At 45.6% G+C, this 22,520-nt stretch overlaps 3 protein-coding genes across 5 annotated transcripts; 1 reads left to right on the top strand and 2 right to left on the bottom strand.

The window, feature by feature from the left end:
• The first annotated feature begins 274 nt into the window (after positions 1-274).
• On the top strand, positions 275-2,862 carry LOC122367565 (glycine-rich protein 3-like). The gene is made up of 2 exons (XM_043340791.1): positions 275-670; positions 2,370-2,862. Exons 1-2 carry the CDS (start codon positions 662-664, stop codon positions 2,637-2,639), a joined length of 279 nt encoding a protein of 92 aa, XP_043196726.1. The 5' UTR covers positions 275-661; the 3' UTR covers positions 2,640-2,862.
• A 6,437-nt stretch (positions 2,863-9,299) lies between these two features.
• Positions 9,300-10,323, bottom strand: LOC122367567 (prismalin-14-like). Its single transcript, XM_043340794.1, has 2 exons — positions 10,141-10,323; positions 9,300-9,750 (listed from the first exon to the last, which is right to left on the bottom strand). The coding sequence occupies exons 1-2, from the start codon at positions 10,147-10,149 to the stop codon at positions 9,526-9,528; spliced, it is 234 nt and encodes a 77-aa protein (XP_043196729.1). The 5' UTR covers positions 10,150-10,323; the 3' UTR covers positions 9,300-9,525.
• Positions 10,324-14,101: 3,778 nt separating this feature from the next.
• Positions 14,102-21,840, bottom strand: LOC122367566 (protein NYNRIN-like). Of its 3 annotated transcripts, none has more exons than XR_006254075.1 (3): positions 17,743-17,780; positions 15,084-15,148; positions 14,102-14,491 (listed from the first exon to the last, which is right to left on the bottom strand). XR_006254075.1 is itself a non-coding variant. In XM_043340792.1 (3 exons), exon 1 carries the CDS (start codon positions 21,134-21,136, stop codon positions 19,763-19,765), a length of 1,374 nt encoding a protein of 457 aa, XP_043196727.1. In that variant the 5' UTR covers positions 21,137-21,840; the 3' UTR covers positions 14,102-14,491; positions 15,084-15,148; positions 19,206-19,762. The 3 variants fall into 3 exon arrangements, 2 of the variants coding, with proteins under 2 accessions (XP_043196727.1, XP_043196728.1); XM_043340792.1 differs by lacking the exon at positions 17,743-17,780 and adding an exon at positions 19,206-21,840; XM_043340793.1 differs by lacking the exons at positions 14,102-14,491; positions 15,084-15,148; positions 17,743-17,780 and adding exons at positions 18,944-19,075; positions 19,206-21,840.
• Positions 21,841-22,520: the final 680 nt, after the last annotated feature.

The following is a 22,520-nucleotide window of genomic DNA, read 5'->3' as shown; positions in this document are numbered from 1 at the left end:
ATTTCAAGATCACATTTGCATTTCCCACAGCTCACTCGTCAACGAGGGGTCAGCCAGAGGTGATTGATCGTCCAATAATCACAACAGCGCGGTAGATGGCGTCGAAGAGAGGTGTCAGAACTTTCCGGACACCCTGTTTGCAATTAAAATTTTGTTAAAAAAATTCACTCCTTGTTGGCTGACAGGGATATTTTCTTCCATTGTTAAGATTCTTATTGACGCAGATCGAAAATAAGTATCAGAAAACACGCCATCGTGTCCTCCGAAACATTTTTGCGTACTGCCTTCTGAGATTGCAGCACTTTATTGTGAATTTACTGCTTTGCACATCATAAAGTTGGAGTTACACTGCTCTCCTACACTGTTTTCATGACTGAACTGTAGCAACTACGGCAGATAACATCCCCCTACAACTCTGCCTATCTGCAGTGGTTTGAGCCTCGAACACCGATGTATCCGTTAGTAATAGTGAAACGTTACCACAAATGACGCAAACAGACACAGAAAGCATGACTGGCACCGTTCTTACCAGTCCTGCTCCTGTATCCGTACGGCTTTTCCAGGCACTGGTAAGACACCGCTACCTAATCCCGACGGGGGTATAAAGAAGGGAGCGCGTGTGACCGGACACAGTGTTCGCCAGGATCACACCGAAGGCATCATGAAGGCGGTGGGTATACCGGATTCTACGCAGTGTTGGTGTTGGGAGTGCAGAAGAACGAACTGAATCGGTGGGACCGCGTTCCCGTCCGTCAGTAAGGTTATCTAGAGAAATGCTCATATTTCGTGTGAACTGAGGATCCCTGAGCTCAGCTAGAAATTGTAGTCGAAATATTGCATGGCAGTTTGGATCTTGGATATATTTGAGAACTTTTTAGGTGATTTCATCTGTATCGAGCTTATGTTCTCCGACCCATGTTGAGGCGTGGAAGGGTTAATAAGGTCTCTTTTTATTGAACTCCAAGCACAACTCATGGATGCTCAAAAATAACTTCGTTATCAAAATTATACCGATGCATCACGAGCTCGTTTGATCAGACAGTAGGGATTGAGACCTGCGTAAAGGCCTCTGCTTAGTAGTTAACCCGCGCCCCAGTGGCGGTCTCGGCCAACTTCGCCATAGTGAGGGGGGGGGGGCATATGTTACCACCCACCTCTAACTCAAAAACTAAGAGGGCTAGAAAGACGCGGTAAAAAGCAGTCGATAGCTCTCAATACGTACGTTTGAAAGTATTTCGGTCATTTTTCACCTTAGAGCAATATTGGGGTCACCAGAGGTCATCAAAGGTCAAAATTTGCCAATTGTCATTATATTTTTCAGAAAACATGCCGCTATCTCAGGAACTATGGTAGCTAGAAAAACGCATTGAAAAGCAATCGATAGCTTTTGAACTCTTCTTTTGAAAAGGTTATAATCAATATTGTCCTCAGGTCAACGGTTTAGCCTCCAGAGGGCAAAAACTCCAAAAATAGCTGTTTTTACGAAAAGTGTTTTTCGACAATAACTTTCGACTACAAAAAGCCACGACATTTCTATTGCCAGAATCGTGTTCCCCTCACCGAGACGCGTCGAATGAACTATAATTTGACCTTGAAAGGTCAACTTAAAAATTTGACCTCAGGTCAAGGTCATGACCTGACCGGAAAAGGTCATGTTGCATATCAGTCGATGCGTCTCAACAAGACAAACACAATGAGACCATCCCCAGCGTTCTATCTCTTTCCAATCGCGAGTTATTGGCAAAAAACTGTTTGTAGCCTCAAATGACCTCGGATGACCTTTCTAGAGGCTATCAGCAAAAATGACACCTTGGTCATCACGAGTGGACTAAATCATTGTGATTCTGAAATATTTGGACTGTTCCTATGCGTACACACGGATCTAGAGGCATTTTCATTTTTCTCCATTGACTTGTAATGGAAAGGTCATGCCACTGACCTGACCTTAGGTCACGGATATAAAAAATCCGAGATATACAAATTGTAGGATCCCATAACAGCATGCAATCCACCAAGTTTAAAACCTTTCTGACAAACACTGCAGGCTGGACATGATTGCAAACTTTTTTTAAGACTTGGTCAGTCAACTTGACCTGGTGACCTGACCTGACATGACCTGGGGTCAAAAATTTCACACATTGTCCAAAATTGATGTACCAAAAGCTACCTCAAGCGGCGCGGCGCTACGCGCCGCGGTTTTTTATTCACACGCGAAAAACGCGACAGGGTGGTAACTGGTAACATATGCCCCCCCCCCCCCCACTGGGGCGAAGGTTAAGGCTCCGGCTCTACCAATCGGCTCATTCACATATTCCAGCGCACTGGATTTATTTATGACCTCCCCTCCCCCTACCCCCCCCCCCCGGCAGATCGCTATCCTGTGCGCGCTGGTGCTTCTGCTGGCCGTGGCCGACGCCACCAAGGGCAAGGGCTTCGGCGGCGGCGGCTACGGCTACGGGGGTGGCTACGCAGTGCATCACGTCTATCACCCTGTCTACCACTATCCGCGACCGATCTACTACGGAGGATACGGCCACGGCGGATACCACGGCGGATACCACGGCGGATACCATAGTGGATACCACAGCGGATATCATGGTGGGATTCACGGCGGCTACGCTGGGTCCTATGGCTACTAAACAGGCTGTGCTAGCATCATTGGCGTCTTATCGAAGGTAATGCAATGAAGTCCTTACCAGCGAGATCTCTTGCGGAGTCTCCAAGAGGAAAGAAGTGCTGCCATACCTGTGCCATATAATGTAATTGTAATTGTTTTATGACCGTTTTTTTGTGATGATACTGTTTTGTGTCCATGTCAATTTTGTGTGTCAAATATAACTGAGTTACCAAGGCTCAACTTAACCCGCGCCCCACTGGGGTCTGTGTATAACACGCCCTACTGGGGGGGGGGGGGGGCTATTCATAGCCCCCCCTCCTAACTCCGAAACTACTGGGCCGATCGTCAAAATTCAAACGGCGTCTGATAGCCCCGGAAGAACTGTCGAGCGAAACCTAATTTCATTGACCTCGAGGTCACCGATGACGTCACAGGTCAGGTCAAAGTAAAAATTATTAGCACTTTGGCTTGTTCACATTTTGGGCTCTGGCCGCCGTCTTACAAGTCAGATCAGGCTCATTTTTGGTTTCCGCACTCGTGAACAGATGCTCTAGATACCTTGAGGGTACCAAACTTGTACTTTGATTTTCAGGTCAGGGTCAGGTCATCACAGGTCACGAAAATATTATATCATGCGTCGGTCACGTGACACATGATTTATGGTCCATTTAGGCCATAGATTTCGAATTTGATGTCGTCTGTGTCATTCAAGGTCATTTTGAGTCGAAATTAGCTTAGGTCAGATCACTTTCAGGTCAAAAAAGGTCAAATTTTGAAGTTGAAATTTTTCAACAAAAAAGGTGTCTATTGGATGCAGTTTGAGCTCAGGAACACGATGGTGCCATTTATATTGGTGTACGATGCCAAATACGTACTGAAAAATTGATTTGAAAAATTAATAATTGTGAATTTTTTGCAATAATGCGTATAACTTGGCCATTTTTGAAGATATGTAGCTAAAACTTGCTAGAGTTAGTCATAATCATGCGTTCTGTCACATATATTCCGGTTTTTTCGAAAAGTCAAAAACTTTTTGAAAAAAATATAAAAATATAAATTTTGAATATTATTATACAAAAATTTTCGAAATTTTCAAAATTTTGAAAATCCGAGATAACAGTTTGATAGCGCGGTCAATTCTGAGTTCTTTCATGCAAAGAAATTGGATCTAGCTTAAAAACTGAGCTCTTGGGAGCGATTGCCGTGGTTCAATGTTTTGCGTCGAAATCGGACGAACATGACGTCACTCTGACGTCATTTCCGGCCGACCTATGGTAGCTACGAAGTTCAAATTTTGACACAAGGTGTCAAATTGATGCAGCCGAAGGTACTGAAAGTTTGGCGTCGATTCGTCAAGCGGTTTGGAAGTTATTGCAGAAAAACGGGAGGGGGGGCTATAAATAGCCCCCCCCCCCAGTGGGGCGCGGGTTAATACGATTGGTTGAGATTTCCTCATATTTGATGCCACGTAATGAAGAACGTGGCACGGATCAAATACCGAAATACGTATAGTCGCATAGGTGCCCACCTCATTACCTATGTTGATGCCGGGTATTTTTTTTTTTTTAGTCGGACCTATCTCCAACGGGCTCTTGTCCAAATTATAGGAAAGAGCACCTGCTCCTCCCGCCGTCCTATTCCCCACACCAGGGCCTTCAAAATATCTTAATGCTTCAAACGCATTTATAGCTCTTGTCGAACTTATCAGTTTTCGAAATACTTATGGGTAAGAGAAACGACGTTGACATCAGGTCAAGATCATGGCTCAAAGCCCCTCAATTCAAGAACTTGGTTTTAGGAACATCTCATCCTCATTGATCAGCAAGCATACACCAGCCACCGATGTTCGCCGCACTCAGCGCCACCTAGCGGGTAAGACGAACACCAGTGTAAGACAAATCGACCGATGGCGACGCTGCCTGTGCTATCAAGTGCCGGTTTGCATAGCCTAGCCTTGCAAGGTGCTAATGCTTAGCACCAGCTTAGCTGGGGTTCCAGGTGGATGAGGGGGAGGGGGCCAGTCTATTGCTTCTTTTCAATCACTAACGACAGATGGGAGCAAAAGTTCGTCAGAAATGCTATGAGTTGTTCCTTCCTGTGTTTTTGATCAGATCGAAGGTAAAAGATGATTGATGGATGAGACCAGCGCCTTGGTGGGCATTTTAGTAAACATTGTCACAGTGGCGGTGGTGTGTGTGTCGGGGGGGGGGCGTAATTGGCCACACCCTAGGGGAAAGTGGGGTAAGACGGTCAGGGTAGGTAAGACGGGCACCCCTTCTGCAGACCAAACCAATAGCGCTACGAGCGAGAAAAATTAGGACCAGAATTGTCTTTCCCACTACACACCACCATTGAAGTTTGGTGATTTTGTGTTCAGTCGATAATCTTTTATTTTGATTTCTTTAAAACACTAATTTCATTGAAAACATCCATAATGTATTGTGCAAGTTTTTGTGTGCAGCACTATACAGCTAAAAACTCGCAATCACTTGTGGTACACTCATATGCCACCAGTGTTCATTTACCGCGGATTTGCTTTGTCTGCATCAAATTGTCCACAGAGAAAAATTGTGCTGAACTTCTTACATTGAGTTAGGGGTAAGACGGGCAACTATGAATCCAATGGGTCTGTAATGGTGAAAATATTTTTGTTGCTGTAGGAAAAAAAGAAGCATTTCTTATAAGAATATCTTCGATTCCGATACTCACAGACATGTTAGCAATATTCCTTCGGCACAGTTTATTCTCGAATGATGAATGTGAAAAACGGTTCTACATGACTTCTGATCTAGGGCCTATATACGAGCATACGCCTTCTGCACAAATCTTGTATACTGCCATTTCCGAGGCACTTGAGACCAACGAGCGACTGTATCAATGCAGCTAATTTCGGGCATTTGTTGCGAGCTGTACTGGTCGGTGAAAGAAGCTGGCCGTCTTGCCCTACCCATGTGACCGTCTTACCCCATGGGGTGGGGTAAGACGGGTTTTTGCAAGGTTTTGCAAAAATAGCTGCAGTTTATTTGTTGAATCAGGTCTAAGTCTCATCTTCTGGCAAATGGAAGTAAAATGTCTAAAAGAGGTTTTCACTCAGTTTCCCGTTTCTATGATGTTTCTAACCGGCCGAAAAATGGCTCCAAAGTTAAGGTGTCCGTCTTACCCCACTTTCCCCTATAACCCCCCCCCCCAAACACACACACCAAAAAAAAACTGAGAAGGCTATAAGTAACAAGACGCGAAAAAGCCATAGATAGCTCACTATCGATTTTTTTCAGAATCGTAAAGGTCATTTTTCGATTGCATCGCTGAGGTCACTAGAGGTCACCAAAGATAAAACTAATGCGAAAATTCCTCTTTTTGACAGCTGTAATACGTTGGCGTATATTTCGTAGGTAAACCAAAAGAGCTAGGGTCGTGGAAAAGCGCATTCAATAGGTATTTCAAAGGGTTTTGCTAACATTTCATCAGATTTGACCTGACATTAACCCGCGCCGGGTCGGTGCTCTGAGATTCAGCGCCGGGCCAGGTCACTCGCCTGGGGTGTCTGAACACCCCTCCCCCTTCTAACTCGGCTCCTGGGACACGTAGCGACACGCGGTAAGCGGCAATCGAAAGAACGTCCAAAATAAGGACGAAAACACTTCGGTCATTTTTTGGGTCAGGTCAAAGGTCAGGTCACCAGAGGTCACCAAAGGTAAAATGTTGACTATTTCAACATTTTGGAAACTGCCCACGGCTATCTCGGGAACCGATAGAGCTACAGCGCCGCGGAAAGCGCATTCGATAGCCCTTTTACAGACCTTTCTGAATATTGTTCTCAGATTTGACCTCAGGTAAACGTTTAGCCTCCAGAGGGCAAAAACTCCAAAAATAGCCGTTTTTTACGAAAAGCGTTTTTTTTTTCAGCAATAACTTTTGACTCAAAAGAGCAATGACATTACTGTTGTCACCATTGTGTTCCTCTCGTCAAGACGCGTCGAATGAACTATAATTTGACCTTGAAAGGTCAACTTGAAAATTTGACCTCAGGTCAAGGTCTGACCTGACCGGAAAAGGTCATATTGCATATCAGTCGATCCGTAACGTCGAGCCGAACACATTTAAGGCGTTTTCAGCGCTCTAGCACGTATCTATCAGTAGTTATTAGCGAAAAACTGTTAGATTCTGTTCGTGACCTGAGATGACCTCGGGGACATAACGAGGGGTCACAGGTGCTATTTTCCGGTTCAGTGTGTCAATTTTACCTACATCTTGATGTTTGAGAGTGTCTAGAATAGCGTTCGTGCAAAACAGACGCTTTTCAATTTTCTCTCGTTGACTTATAATGGAGAGGCCGCAAAATTGACCTGACCTTAGGTCACCGATATCAAAATTCCGAGATATACATTTTATAGATGATGTTGCTCTTATCAATCGCTGAAAGTTTCAAGGCAATCGATCAATCGGTGTAGCTATGACGAGCATTCTTATTTTTTTGTCTGAGGTGAGGTCACTTGGCGTGACCTGGTGACCTGACCTAAGGTGACCTGGGTCTGAAATTTTCACAACGCGTGCGGAAAAGATGCACAAACAGGTGTGCCAAAAACGGCGGCGCTCCGCGCCGCCGTTTTTTGAGATATCTGCGAAAAACCGCAGGGGGGGGTGTTCAAACACCCCCCGGCCCGGCGCGGGTTAACGATTTGGCCAAAGAGGCAAAAAAAAAAGATAGACGCATTTTGCCGAAATTGTTTTGACAAAACTTTTTGTAACAACAGTGGTGTCAAAAACCGTTTGAAATTCATTTACCATCATTCTTTATTTTGTCAAGATGCAACGAATGAACCAGAAAAGTTCAATTCAAAATTTGACCTCAGGTCAAGTTCATGCCTTGACTGGAAACGAGCACGATGCAAATCAGTCGATTCGTATTGATGACCTGAACACATTCCAGACCCGCCCGTTTCGAATCGATTGCTCTAGGTACTATGTCCCATCAAAAGTTATAACTTTTGATGGGACATACATAGTTTTTCGACCATAATTATGGTCGAAAAACTGCTGGTGACCTTTGATGACCTAACATGACCTTTTGAGTGATCGCTGGTCATCAGCTGCCCTTGTATCCCTATTCCTGGCGGGCTCCGCCGGGACAAGAAACTGGCGGGGGGGGGGGGAGGCCGATTCGGCCCCCCTTCAGATCTCAAAAACTACACATCGCAGCGACAAACGGCGAACGGCGTTTGATAGGTCGTTTAAAGATCTACAACTTTTACATGAAACATTTTCAGGTCAGGTCAATATTGAGGTCACCAGAGGTCATCACCGATAAAATGTTTTGGAATTAGTTACCTATATAACTTTTAAACTAAGAAACATAGAGACATAAAACCAATACATTTTTTGTTGCTCTCGCCGAGGCGATGCGAAATAAGTATGTGATGACCTTCACAGGTCAATTTAGAATTTGACCTGAGGTCAAGGTCAGGTCATTCATCAATGAGGTTGTGGGGTATGGTCATGCTGCATACCAAACGACGCGCCTTGACCAGGCGAGCAGTTTGGTACCACTTACAAGCCTTTAGCACCATCATGTCGTGATTTATTGACAGAAAAACGATTTATGACGTCACATGACCTCAGATGACCTTTGCCGGTGCCCCTGTCAATTAGCGGCACCAGGATCATCACCGATGAGATAATCTTCCATAATACTGAAAGAACTGGGTGGTTTTGACTCGTTTACACGAAGCAGGAGGCGTTTCAATATTTTCCCATAGGCTTGCAATGTAAAGGTCACGAGTCTGGCCTGACCTCAGGTCACAGATATGAAAATTCTGAGATATACAAATTGCACATACTGGTACGCTAACTAAAGCCTGAAGAGAAGAAATTGATCGGTCAAAAACTCTAGCTCTGGCGTGATTGCAAACTTTTCTGAGGTAGGGTCACCAAACCGCCTCTGGTGACCTGACCTGAGGTCAGATCAACTCAAAATTTTCAGAAATGTTGCATAAAAGCCTTTTAGAAAAAGTCAGAAAATTTGAGCTTCCTAGCTCAAAGCGTTTGGGAGATATAACCAAAAAACCTCAGGGGGGGGGGGGCTCCTGAGGCCCCCCCGCCAGGAATAGGGGTATAGTCTCTCTTGAAAGTATCGCGACTCTGAGGGAAGGCGCCACCTGTCCCAGCCGCGGCTGAGCGGAAATGTTTGAGAGCCACTGGTAGCACTGACCGAAGCCTGACACGCGGAGGCAGCCAGCGCAGCGGGCCGGGCCGAGGGGAGTGGTTGCGGACTGCGGAGGGATAAGGGGAGGTGGCAGTCGCCGTCCGGAACTTTTGATGGCAGTAGGCATGTGGTCAACGGAAGCCACCCTACTCGCAGAGGATTAGTTGAGATTTACTTGATCGTAAAGTTAAGAATTTGACCCGTCATCTGCCACAGGTTTTTGGTAAAATCCGGAAACTCGTGCCCAAATTTGAAAAAACAAATCAGTTGCACCCGCTAACAGAAGGCATCACAAAAATTCTCTCTCTAGCCCATTCGCCAATTCGAAACTCAAACTCAAAACTCAAAACTAATATAAAGGTGGGATGGTCACTCAGTTTAATCTCACCCTTTTGACCTTTTTGTGTCATTTTACACATGCTCATAATCCGAAAAGATTCGTGGGAAATCTTGAAACGTTTAAACGCATGTATGTAATCTACACATTCATATCACATGTATTCAACACTAAAACGGTGATATCAGTGCCAAACAGTCACAGGTATTGTTCACAGTTCATGGTTCATATATCCAGCAATGAAATGAACGCAGTGAGCCGTATAAAAAATGTTTGCGATAATTTTCACATCTCCCAGCCGAAACAGCTTTTCAGCGCCATTCCGACTGACCCAGGTTGAGCAATAATTCATGCCGTGTCCGTGTCAATCTACTTCCAGTAGCCGTAGCCGCCGCCGTGGCTGATGCCGCCGTGACCGTAGCCATAGCCGCCGTGGCCGTATCCTCCGTAGTAGATCGGCTGCGGGTGGTAGTAGACAGGATGATAGACGTGGTGTACCGCGTAGCCACCCCCGTAGCCGCCGCCGCCGAAGCCCTTGCCCTTTGTGGCGTTGGCCACGGCCAGCAGAAGCACCAGCGCGCACAGGATAGCGATCTGCCGGAAAAGGGGAGCGAATGGTCAGCTATGAAAACCAAAGGTGTTAGAAGAGCCGAAAAAGAGTTCATGATAAATGCCTAGCATAACATAGCAGAAGACGGCCAATGAAGTTATGAGTAATGAGCGAATGAAGTAATTTCAGCAAATATGCATCTAAATCGATGCAATAACACCAAAAACGCTACACAATTTTACTTTTCCGATAAAACTTTCACTTCCAGTTATCAAATTAAGCACAACGCTGATCTCACAAAATGCTGCACAAGGTGGCTCCATTGTTTTCATTCGCACTGACACTGCGGCAACGCCCCTTCGCAGCCCTTCGCTAGTATAGAACTCTGTCCACCCCATCACTGCCGCGCCTTTCCAGCACTGTCTGTTACCCACCGCCCTCATGATGTGTTCTGAAGAGCTGCCGATGAGATACTATGCCAGTCGGTCGGACGGCCTACTCTTTATACTCACACCTGGCTTAGTGCATCGCGGAAAACCCTGAAGCGTCGGGGCGCCGCCGCTGGGATTGAATCGCTTAACGCAGTAATCTCTGTAGAAATGTCCGCTATCATCGCCAGCCGTCGCCCGTGAAACAGCACGATGGACCAGACTCGGAGCCGGACCTTGGATTTGCACCGGAGCCGGCGCGCCCTTCAGTTGAGGCTAGATGGTCCCCGTGTGGCAACGGGATCTAACGAAATCAACAAGATCTGGGACAAAGCTTGCGTTTTTCCTGTCAGCTACAAAGGTCTTGTCGTCTTTTTACGGTAGTGATTCAGTGTTCTCAATTGCTTCTGTGTTAATCGTGCACGAATCGTTAGCAACGCTATCGATTGCGCGATCAAGCAGAGTGTGGTTGCACAATTCATTGTAACTGGGTTCTCGGTCTCATTCATTTGCCATATGTGAGTCAGATGTGCCAGATAACTATATTCAATTGACCCATATTCCAGAAAAGTGGTCACGTTTTCCGGCTTCTGTAATTTCATCGTTTTGCTATTTGTGTCGAGGATAATAATAAATTCCAACGTTTATGTTGGGTACCACAAAGCCAAAGCCTGGTGCTTGCTCCCTTGAAATTTTCCCTGGAACACCTCAAGCGCCAAAGCCAAAATGTAAGATGATCCTCGCGTGAAATTTATCACCCTGTGTTTCATAATGGCCGCTTATATAACATACGCATTATATTATGTAAGCTTTAAGCTGATCACCTGCATTCCAAAAAGGTATCTTTTTATGAATGAGCAGCCTGCGGAAAATAACCCTTTTACAGGAACAAAATAAGAAGCCCTGTACGCATGCGCACGGAGAATGTCTGATCCATCGAAAAATTAATATGACCCCTCCGGTCACCCTATAACCGCGCGGCTGTGGTAACTTTTTAAAATTAAACTTTTCAATTATTTCTTGGAGAGAGAGAGAGAGAGAGAGAGAGAGAGAGAGAGAGAGAGAGAGAGAGAGAGAGAGAGAGAGAGAGAGAGAGAGAGAGAGAGAGAGAGAGAGAGAGAGAGAGAGAGAGAGAGAGAGAGAGAGAGAGAGAGAGAGAGAGAGAGAGTGAGAGGGAAGAGAAGGGAAGAGAGTAACTGATATGAGCATTTTAATATTCTGCGGCTTTCACAGTTATGTTGGCGTGCAGCTGCTAGAATGAGAAGATAAATAAGAAGATAAAACATGAAGACTTTAGACATACAGCTCAACCACGGCGTGCCTGACACATCGGATGAACATTTTAGAGAAAGGAGGAAAGTCGAGTGGAGACTCCCATGACTGACCCCGATCTTGCTATTCAACAAACACAACAAAGCATCACCAAGTACTCAGCTGCTCTCATACGGCTGAATCGGGCTCATTATCCCATTACCTTTGGCGAGTTTCAAATCCTTTGCTGTTACCGATATGTGCCAGCAGATGATTTAATTAAACGATTTCCTCGATGATTGGTGAGCTTTCGAGCAAGCCTCTGCCACAATTAAATCAAGAGGCGATGGTGCATAAGGTGCATAAGAGGCATAAGGTGCCATGCGTAGTCCGTAATACAACTAGCCATTGCATTTTAACTACAAATATGGAATCACAGAGCATCGAAAGACAATTGTTAATCTATGACTTATATCCAATAAATTAGGAAAACATTGAAATGTCGATTTTCGGAACTAGTTTTGCTGGCTTATTCTTTCTTTTTCCCCATCTTTGTAAGACATTTTCTGCAGCTGTAGTAAAATATCTCTTTTGTTTAGGAGAGATGGTATGTAACGGAATTAGTTTTCATCCCATCCCATCTTATCAACGATGTTCACATCCTGGTCGAAATACGTGAAGCATGGTTTTAGACATCCTTATCAGATTATGGCCGTAGTTGTTTCCTGTCGTAGCATGCGGCAATGGTATCACTGCCAGTTCTAATTCTGGAGCATTTAATATGTGAGCTGAGCTGATGTGTCTGGGGTGGATTGAAGAATGACCTCGGCAACGTGATAATACTATAAAAAGTCCGTCTAGCCACTCTGCTACAGACAAAGACCAAAGGAATACGGTATACCTAATGGAACAAATCACTCACAAAACACGTGCAGTAGGCTGATACTAAGGCAGTAGTGAATCAATGCGCACATTGTACGACCTGCTCAATGCTGGCATTGCTCAATACTTGCAGAGGCACTTGCGGCAAATCAGCGATTTGGTTGCATGTGCTGCCAGTTGCCAAATGTCAAACTTCAAAGCGTGACACTGTAGTGGTAAGAATAGTCTCTTACAGCATTGTCTGACTAAGCTGAAGGTAACTGATATCAGCCAATTTGGTGTTAAGATAAACGCCGAATGATGAAGGCTATAATTCGCGTCATGACGCATTCAGTGGATGGCATATGGTTATAGCCAGGTCATAACGAGCTCATATGTCGCAATACAAGCAATTTAAGAATTGTGTCAGTGTGTCGAGACGGCTATCTGGCCTTAATCTTGTTTGTATACAAGATTAACTCAAGAATAACTCATCATTCATGAGTTATTCCTAGGATCTGCTAGTTCTTGCACAATTTCAGGCTTAGGATATTATAATTCTCGTAATTCAATTGCACCAACAAGCAACAAGCCGCTCTGCTTTTGTCAGAACTTCTTGATATATTGGATCGTAACGACCTTTTGAGTGTCGTCCGTTGTCTATCGCTATGCGGCCCAGAAGAAGAGTTAGAGTGGGGCGTAAAACACCTCTCCCTCTTTGCTGATTGCCCGAGAGATCGGACCGCACGGCTGGGCGCGGGCTAGGAATGTCTGTCGTCTTCCTTTGTGCTCCGCGACCCTCTTCTTGACCCCGCCTCTCTAGCTGTTCCTAGTCTCTCTTCCTCTTTCCGCCTCTCCTATCCCCGCCTCTCATCATGTTTCCCGTTTCCATCTATCTTTTTGCCTCCTTCTCCGGTTCCCATCCTTACCTGTTCCCCGCCTTCTTTTCTGCTTCTCGTCCATCTTCCTGTTCCCCGCCTCTATATGTTCCCGCCTCCCTCTTTCTGACCAACAGCCCTATAAGGTCATTTCTCATTTTTAAGCGTCTGACATTGAGCGTTTGCGTTGAATCACTGCGCCGCTAATCCGCAATGGTTGGTTAGGTCGTGGGCTGCCAAGGTTACTTCTCGTTGCGCCGGCAGCCTGCACGTTATGTAATTTGTAATACGTGATGTCATTGATCATCCCACCAGGAACACGGTGATCCCGACCAGTCTGGAACCGCCTGGATCGACGTGCGCAAGTATGACGCCTTGTTCGGTTTCTGAGTCAAAATCGTGTTTTATATTTGTATACTTTGTGGTGTCATACAGATTCTAATAAAAATGCACCTAGCATGAGGATGAAATTTACTATCAGTTTCTAAAGCATGGGCCAATGTTTGTGAAATGTGTTTTCGTTTGTAAGTACCTGTGTCACTGTGTGGTTGTTAAATGCTCCCTGCGCAATTTTTTTCGAGCAGCATTGGAAGATCTAAAACACCCGGTCAAATGTTATCACCATTGACCAATGACAGACAAACATTACAGTTTTTAACTTGTGCTAAGCGTCACGAAAGTATTGCTTTGTACGTAATACTAGGATAACTTTTTTGAAAAGACAATTATCCTATTATCATGACGTGCATCGAGAGCATAATATAGATGCTTTTATGATGTCCATAGTATGATGTTTTATCCATTTTGTTTTTTTTTTAGTTGGTATACGTGTCGTGCAATTACATATCAAGTGGGTCTTATTAACCAGATCATTGCTGCAGATGCGAAGCGATTTAGCAACCTTTAGGAGAAAAAGTATTGGAAGGTTCTATTAAGAATGTCACTGGCATTTTGATGTTTCACCTTAAAACGTTCGCTTCAGTAACCAACGAATGTATTTGATATTGTGGTATGAACGTTACATGTAAGACACATTACTCAAAACACCTCATCGCAGGGGGAGCCAGATGACATTACCTGGCGAGAGATTTACCTCCACCATATTCGAATTCTGGTGCCAAAACCACCACATAAAAATGCCAGTAAAATACGGGTAAAACCATCTTACATCAGCATTTGCATCGGAGGTCAATGGCCTCCCTGGCTGGCACACCAAGACACGCAACGTCGCGAGCTACAGAAGAGATCAGCCGTAGTAGCTGAAGCCCGGATAGCCGTATCCGTAACTGCTGTAGCGTCCGAAGCCGCCCAGCCCGCCGTATCCCAGTCCGTAGCCACCGTAGTACGGGTATCTCCTGTATCCGAACCTGTTGGGGATGTGCACAAACCGGTCAACTTAGGGTTCAGGGTCGCAGCGACATAGGGGCGGGCCGTGGAGATGATGTGTGCTAGAAATATGGGGACCAGAGGGGAGTTCATGCGAGAGAGACGTGCTTCAATTTTACGTTCAAATGTAAACGAGCACGAAGCACAAACAATGTAATAGCGTTCAAGCATCAGGTAGTAACGCACAGTAACAGATAAAGGTATAAATGGAAACGTACATACAACTCGGATGTATCTGCTTGCTCTTTTAGCTTGGGACATTGGGAATAAGCTACTCAAAATGCGTGAAATGTTCTGAAGCATCGTGCAATGACTCCCCATAGAAAACTGTACCCATTTGTGCACATTATTTTGAGCTTGAACGAAACAGTATTCATAGCGTTATCAACATTCAATGTCGATTTTTGGTAACGGTTAATGGCTAAATGTCATTCAACTTATTTTGCGCACGGGAAAGGACAAAAGGTGTTTTACTTCAGGTGAGAAATCTGCGTCAAAAAGTTATTTTTACATTTACGAATCATCTAATTCTGTTGATTACGCATAGGAGCCTGAGGACAGCGAGTTACGTACCCAGTGGCTTCCGATTGGCTGATAGCCAGCAGCGCCAGCACCAGCAGCATCAGACCGAACACAACCTGCAAACAGATCCGAATAATTGTTACATGTGAAACTTGCAGCAGGGCGTCCACTCAAGGAATGACGGACTGATTGTGGTAACAAGTTCTTTCAGAATGCACTTCAACTACCTAATTAGGTATTTTACTACCTGGGGCATTCCACGATAGATCGTACCAGGCCCGTCACCCTCATCTCTCAGATTTTAATGAAAATCGGTCCTAGGGGTAATCATATGCCCCAAAGACGCCTGGCAAAATATCAGACTTCTCAGATCAAAACTTTTTGAGTTATATTGCACTACATTTTTTAACCTCGGTTTGTAACGGTAAGTTTGATGGCCTATAACTCAAGAACGGGTTAAGCAGCCAACACAAAGTAAATAACATTAAGCTTGCGATGAATCAAAAATTAATATTACTATTTAAAAATTCCAAAGAAAAATTTTCATTATTGAGCAAAAACCTTAATCTTTTTTCATTTGCCTCTATTGACTTTTGGGACCAAAATTTTTCACATTTTTAATTCTTCAAAATAAACTTCATGTCATTGCAAATCGACATGCAAAAAAATTAGAAAGGTGTTCTTTCTATAAGTTCCTCATTTTCCTGCAAACAAAATGGGTTTCGGAGGGGTTCATACGACCCCAGCACGCCGTTTCGCTTCTAATGGAGCTAGAGCCTCGCGGAAAAAACCTGCGTGTGTGCCGTTACAAGTCGCAGCGATTGGTACCCGATTTTAAGGTCTCAGGTTAACCGGTAGCGTCTGAGGTCAGGTCAAGTGACTGAAGTTACGGGTTCGGTTTTTAGTAAATAACTTCGCAAAAAATGGCCGCAGAGCCACGATTTTGGCATCATTGTGTTCGTCTAGCTCAGGTGCATCGAATGGTATACTTTTTGCTATGGTGAGGTCAACTTAAGAAGTTGACCTCGAGTCAAGGTCAGGTCAGAGCCCCTCAGGTCACGAAGCTGGGCAAAGGGTATCATATGGCATATCATTCGATTCGGAAGGTCATCCCGAGTCCATTGGTGGCTTTCCCGACTCTCTAGCTCCATTTGATCGGGAGTTATTGACGAAAAACTCGTACAACCCTAGTGACGTCATAAATGACGTCACGCAAGGTTAACAATGCAAAAGTGAAGCATTGGATTTTGCAAGGAGTGCATGAAATCACGATACCATGTACGTGAGATAGTTTTAGATCATTCTCGGCGCCAAAATAACAGTTTTTATATTTCCCCATTGACTTATGATGTAGTGATGTCACGTGACCGACCTGACCTCATGTTACCTTAAAAAATTCCCAGATATACAAGTTGTGAGACCTCTGGAGGATACCATGTATGCGTCCTGTAACGTTCATTTCGGACAGCTATGGTCATTGGCGTCCAAAACAATGTCAGAACCAAACAGCCTTTTTCACCCTCGCGTTTATAGGAAAGAGGGTTGGATAAACCCTCTTTTCACTTTTTGTCAGATAACTCAGACTTCAATTGAAATTTCAGTAACCAGTGCTGTCACTAGGCAGCTTTACCACGCCATTTGTAAGCTCCCCTCCCAAAATCACTATTCGAAACCGTTATCGTGAGGTAAAATAAATACATTTATAAAAAGAACACCTTCCTAATTTTTTGCATACTTCTTAACAATGAGCCAAATATTTTTTTTTAAAGAAATAAAAATTCAAAAAAAAATTGGTCCCAAAGTCCAAAAAATACAAATGAAAGAAAACTCGGTATGTCATATACCAAAAAAAGCGTATTTTTCGAAATTTCAAAAATACGTATTAATCTCTGTTTAATTGCAAGTTCAATGTTATATAATATTTGGCATTTGAATAATCCGTCTTAGAGTTACAGTCCGCCAAACCTAGCGCTGCAAAGCAAGATCCAAAAAATGTTATACACCATAACTCAAAAAATACTTATCTGATAAGCCTGAAATTGTTACAGGTGGATTCAGAGCCCCTGATTACCCCTGAGACCAATTCTCGTCAAATTCCGAGAGATGAGGGTGTCAAATTGGAAAAAAGTGGTACGATCTATCGTGGAATGCCCCACCTATGTTAACGGGCCACGCATGTTAGGTACATCATGAGAGAAATACACCTTCCCTCAAAAGAAGAAAAAAAGATTGAGTATAAGTCCTATAGTATCGAAACAAAATTTCAAGCTGCAAATAATACGTTTTAATTCGAAAGTTATGCTGCTTCATCGAAGACTAAACAATCATAAGCCAGTTCATTGATAAGGAGCAGAACTGACGCGTGGAAACGCACGAAGCGACTGATGATGGATAGTGACCGAAAACACTTAACTGATTTTTTTTTGGAAAAAAATAGCGATCCTAGACAAAGACTAGGATTTCAAAGAAAAGAAGTGATTCTGAACAAAGTTGGACAGTTTTGTGTTAAAAATATAAATCTTTTTGGATAATTTTGCTTTTAATTTTAAGCAACAATCAGACAAAGATTTTGGGGCAAGAAGCCATTTATGTAGCAAAAAGAGCAGAAAAGGTATGATAGAAGATCAAATATGTATAATTTTGACACTGCAATGTTGTGTCCTAAGGATCGGTCGTGACACAGCAGCTAGACCAGCCTCCATATACGTACCGACTTCATGGCGAGTAGCGAAGTGTTCCCTCAACTGTAGAGGTGACTAAGGGGCTCCCTGTTTTATACCTTCCCCACCATGGGATAAGCACGCAATGCCCCTGCGGCGCAGCATGCCGGCCAAATTGATACGTAGTGCGGTCAATTCTGCCGTATTGGCGAGATGACAAGGGTCAGAAATCCCGTGCTTAAGCCCTCGCGTGCCTGACTCGAAACTCGCCTGGTAGGAAATCGGACGCAAAATCAGCGACGTAAATTACATCGCCATCATCACAGGGCATACATTACTCTGTAGCGACGTAACGACTCATAGGCGGCAGATTATGTAACAACAGGTTACGGAGTAAAATTCCGTGTATAGATCATCGCAGAGAGGAAAACATTAGTAAAATGTCTTTATAATCATCACTAGAAATTGCGTTTTTTTTTACTTATCAAATCTAGATTATCCATCACTGGATCTATAAGTATTCTTCATACCTGCGGGGGGGGGGGGCGAAAGCGGTTTCGGCCTGCGAACCCCCTCGCCATTTCGTCCAGTTTGCGGAATTTCGAACAGGTGCGCCGTTACGGGACGCGGAGGTCAGGTTAATCCACGCCGGGCCGGGAGTGTTTGAACGTCCCCATGTGGTTTTTCACAGCTTAGTTAAAAAAACTGTGGGGCTCCACGCCACCGTTCTTTTTTGGCACACCTTTTCATGCGTCTTTTCCGCATAGGCTGAAACAAATCCAGACTTCAAACCAGGTCACTCTAGGTCAAGGTCGTCAAGTGACCTTACCTTAGAAAAAGTCATAATGCTCGACATAGCTACACCCAGGGGCGTCGCCACGGATTTTTGAGTGGGGGGTCGGGTTTCTAGTCTTCACCCGATGGGTAGGGGTGTTTTTTTTTTGCCACACTTGCCAGTTTTGTGCGTGCGTATGTGCATGTGTGCGCTTGTAACAAAGCGGCGTGCAGCGCCGCGAAATTTGGTATAACCTATTAGGTAGGTATACCTACCTACATCACTTGCGTAAAAATTATCACTGGTCACTTAAGGTCAGGTCGCTATGTCAAGTTCAGTTATACGGTATACCTCTATCAAACTTTCCCCTCTCGCCATTCTTGTAGCTTTTTTCCCATAACTTCGAAATTTGGTACACTGTATACCTAATTGTAGGGCCGGGGTGCCGAGCTCTGCGTCACAACTGCTGCCTCCCATTGACAACACGGTGCTTATGCTTTCGTAAGTTTATATTGTGGTGCGGAGTTCAAATATCAAATCTCAGACATAAGCTCCGCTATCAACTTGTTATTAGCTCCACAGACTAGCCCTACAGACTAGCCCGCGTCCTGCAACAGATTAAAATTAACTTAACAACGCACAAATGCAGACAACGATAAAAATAACCACTAAGCAAAGCAAAGTTAACAACAAATGAGGGTTTACAACAATTCATAGTAACAAAATAGCAAATCTTACCGTTCACGCAGACGCACACGTCACGAACCACACAGAACCAGTGCACGAATGGCGGGGTCGCCGCCGCGCGGCCCGGACGGCCGACCCGCCGGCCAATCGTGGCGCGCAGCGATTGGTGGCTCCCGACCCGCGGGAGTCACATGACCTGAGTCACATGACCTGATTTTCCCGCAACCGGCGTAGAGCCGCCGGATTGTTGCGCGGCACACCGCCTATACTCTTCCCCCTTAACGAGCATACAGTCCTCTCAACGTCAGCTTAACACCGGCCGGAACAGCGGCAGCACAATTCAGAAATCAATCACACACGCGCCGGACAATTGACACCATCGAGGAGCACATTATAACACTGCACAAATTCCAGCTAAATCCCTCTGAATCTGCGGCAATAATCGAACGAGTCTCCATTCAACCCACTAGAGACATAACAAATGAAGGAGTCGGGGCCCTCGACCCAACATTGTCCGCTCTACTTTATTTTCACCACAGAGACTCGGGCTAGAACTTTCACATGACAATGCTCAGTGCTCACGGCTCAACGGCAGCTACCAAACAAAATTACCCATAAGTCAACCGCTCAGGAGCCACACCTTTGTTGCTCCGCGCAGAGCGTCTCAGAGGCGCATCGCCTAATGCGGTGGTCTCCGAACCCTCCGTCTGCCCTTCACGAGTACCAGCGGGACTCAGTCTGTCACCCGCGCCTGGGTCAGGTCTCTCATCTCCCGAATCACCGGGGACACCGCTGGTCAAGAGCGGCACAGTGGGGCTCAAATTCAGTGCCGGATGCGAAATACATGGGACATACGACTGATCAGGGGCAATACGAGTGAGTACAGCTGGCTCATCAGCATGGCCATTCCACTGAGACTCCCCCACCACCTCCCGAGACCAGTCACCCACACGTCCCCTCCCCCCTGTTGGGTGCACAGGATCAGTCGCGGGATCGGTCGCGACACCGCTCCGCGGCTGGTCCGGATCCTGTCTAGCTCGTGGCTTGAGCCTGTTGTGGTGCACAAGTAGTGTCGCTTTGGCACCATCTAACCTTATCCTATAGTTCATATCTCCGACTTTGGCTATAACAACCGCGGGCTTCCACGGTCGGAGGAACTTATAATATGATCCCTTTGGGACCACTCCCTTGTGCAAATAAACACGGTCACCTGGGGCAAACTTAAAGTCATTTATCTTCCGATCATAAACCGCCTTGTTCCGTCGATGACTGAGCCTGGCACTGTCAAACGCGAGACGATGAAGTGCCTGCAAATTTGATCGCAGTTCATCAAGATAGTCAGTGATGGGTCGGGTTCGGCCCTTCAGAGGGGTGTCGAGCTCCAGCTGAATCGGTAGCCGGGGCTCTCTTCCAAACATGACACAATAGGGTGACACACCTAAAGATCGATGCACTTGAGCTCGCAACCCAAGCAAAAGTAACGGAAGATTTCTATCCCACTCAGCGTGCTCATGCTGTTCAAGGAATTTTGCAAACATGTTAATCAGAGTTCGGTTGGTGCGTTCTACGATGGAATTGGACATGGGATGGAACGCGGTAGTCTTGGATTGAGCGATACCCAGAAGCTCGCACGTCTTTTTCAAGACTTCACCCGTGAAGTTAGCACCGCGGTCTGAATGAATCCGGCGCGGACAGCCGAATCGGGAAACAAACTCGCGAACGAACACTGTAGCAACTTCAGCTGCTTCTTGACTCTTTAACGGATACGCTTCTACCCAGCGTGAAAAGTGATCTACTACAACGAGAAGATTCTTGTGACCACTTGGAGTCTCTGGCAATGATGACAGAATGTCCAGACCCACTACCTCGAGTGGTTCTGTTGCTGAGAGCTCACCAAGCGAAGCCCTCGGAGCCGGAATTGGGGCGTTGCGCGAACCACACTGGGGACATTTCTTACAAAAGGACTCTATCTCGGTGAACATCTGAGGCCACCAGAACCGGAGTCTGGCCTGTTCGAACAGCTTGTCAGCTGCGAAGTGGCCACCGGAAGGCCCAGCGTGCAGTGACGCCAGGGCACTGGAAATGAGAGCTCTGGGCAACACAATCTGGAGCTGATCAGAGTCAAACGGTCTCCTTCGGTACAGACGAAAAAGTACCCCATTCACAAGTCGTAGTCGGTGCCACTGCGACAGAAACCGACCTGCTGCCGCAGACAATTCTTTCTTCTTCGGTTTGCGACCTGCAGACAGGTGTCTGCTGATCTCAGACAAGTCTGGATCCTGGTCCTGTTCAGCGCGAATGTAGCTTACTGACCAGTCAGAAGCATTGACACGAAACACGGGGACAGAAAGACCTTCAGTCTGACAGGCCTTGTCGTCCACATCTGGAGGTCTGCGGCTGAGAGCGTCAGGCACGACGTGCTCTGACCCTGGACGGTGCTCGATGACGAACTGAAATTGGCCAAGAATCTCATACCACCGGGCCAATATACCAGATGGATTTTTGAAATTCAGTAACCATCGGAGGCTGGCATGATCAGTCCGGATTAAAAACTGCCGACCAAGCAAATACGGAGCGAATTTATCAACAAATAAAACCACTGCAAGTAACTCACGTTTAGTCACGCTGTAATTGGATTGCGCCTTTGAAAACTTGTGACTGCCATACGCAATGACTTTCTCATCATCGCCGACCCGCTGTTTCAGGACAGCACCCGCTGACTCCTGTGACGCGTCAGTCTCCAGGATAAACACACCAGCATTGGGACTGAAATCCGGCACGGTGAGAACCGGAGCCTCGCACAGGGCTGTGCGTAGCCTATCGAACGAGTTCTGAGCTTCGTCTGTCCACGCGAAACGAACGTCCTTGTGCAGCAGGCGCTGCAATGGGGCTGCAATGCTAGCAAAGTCTCTGACATGTTTACGCATAAAGCTGGCCATGCCAAGAAATGAAGCGAGTTGCTTGGCGGTTCGAGGAACTGGCCAGTTGCGGACTTTTTCGACCTTCTCAGGGTCGACTGCGACACCGTCGGCAGAAATGACGTGCCCAAGGAATTTCACAGACCTTTGGAACAGGGAGCATTTGCTCAGGTTGATTGTCAAGCCTGCGGCACGTAGCCTCTGTAAAACCAACTCGAGTTTGCTCATGACATCATCAAAATCTTTTCCACCTATCAAAATATCATCAAAGTATGCTACAGCAGTATCTGGAGGCACATCACGGAGCACTAGATCTAGAAGTCGAGCGCATGTCATCGGGGCGCTATTAATTCCTAGTGGAAGCCGCCTGTGCTTATATGAACCAAATGGAGTGACTATGGTAGTCTTGTCGCAGTCCTCAGGAGCTACTCCGATCTGGTAATAGCAC

This window comes from Amphibalanus amphitrite, unplaced genomic scaffold (genome assembly GCF_019059575.1).
Source record: "Amphibalanus amphitrite isolate SeventyFive unplaced genomic scaffold, NRLGWU_Aamphi_draft 000877F_arrow, whole genome shotgun sequence".
Lineage (NCBI taxonomy): Eukaryota > Metazoa > Arthropoda > Thecostraca > Balanomorpha > Balanidae > Amphibalanus > Amphibalanus amphitrite.
Note: the sequence above shows the minus strand (reverse complement) of the source record. Positions and strands in the feature narration are given on the sequence as shown.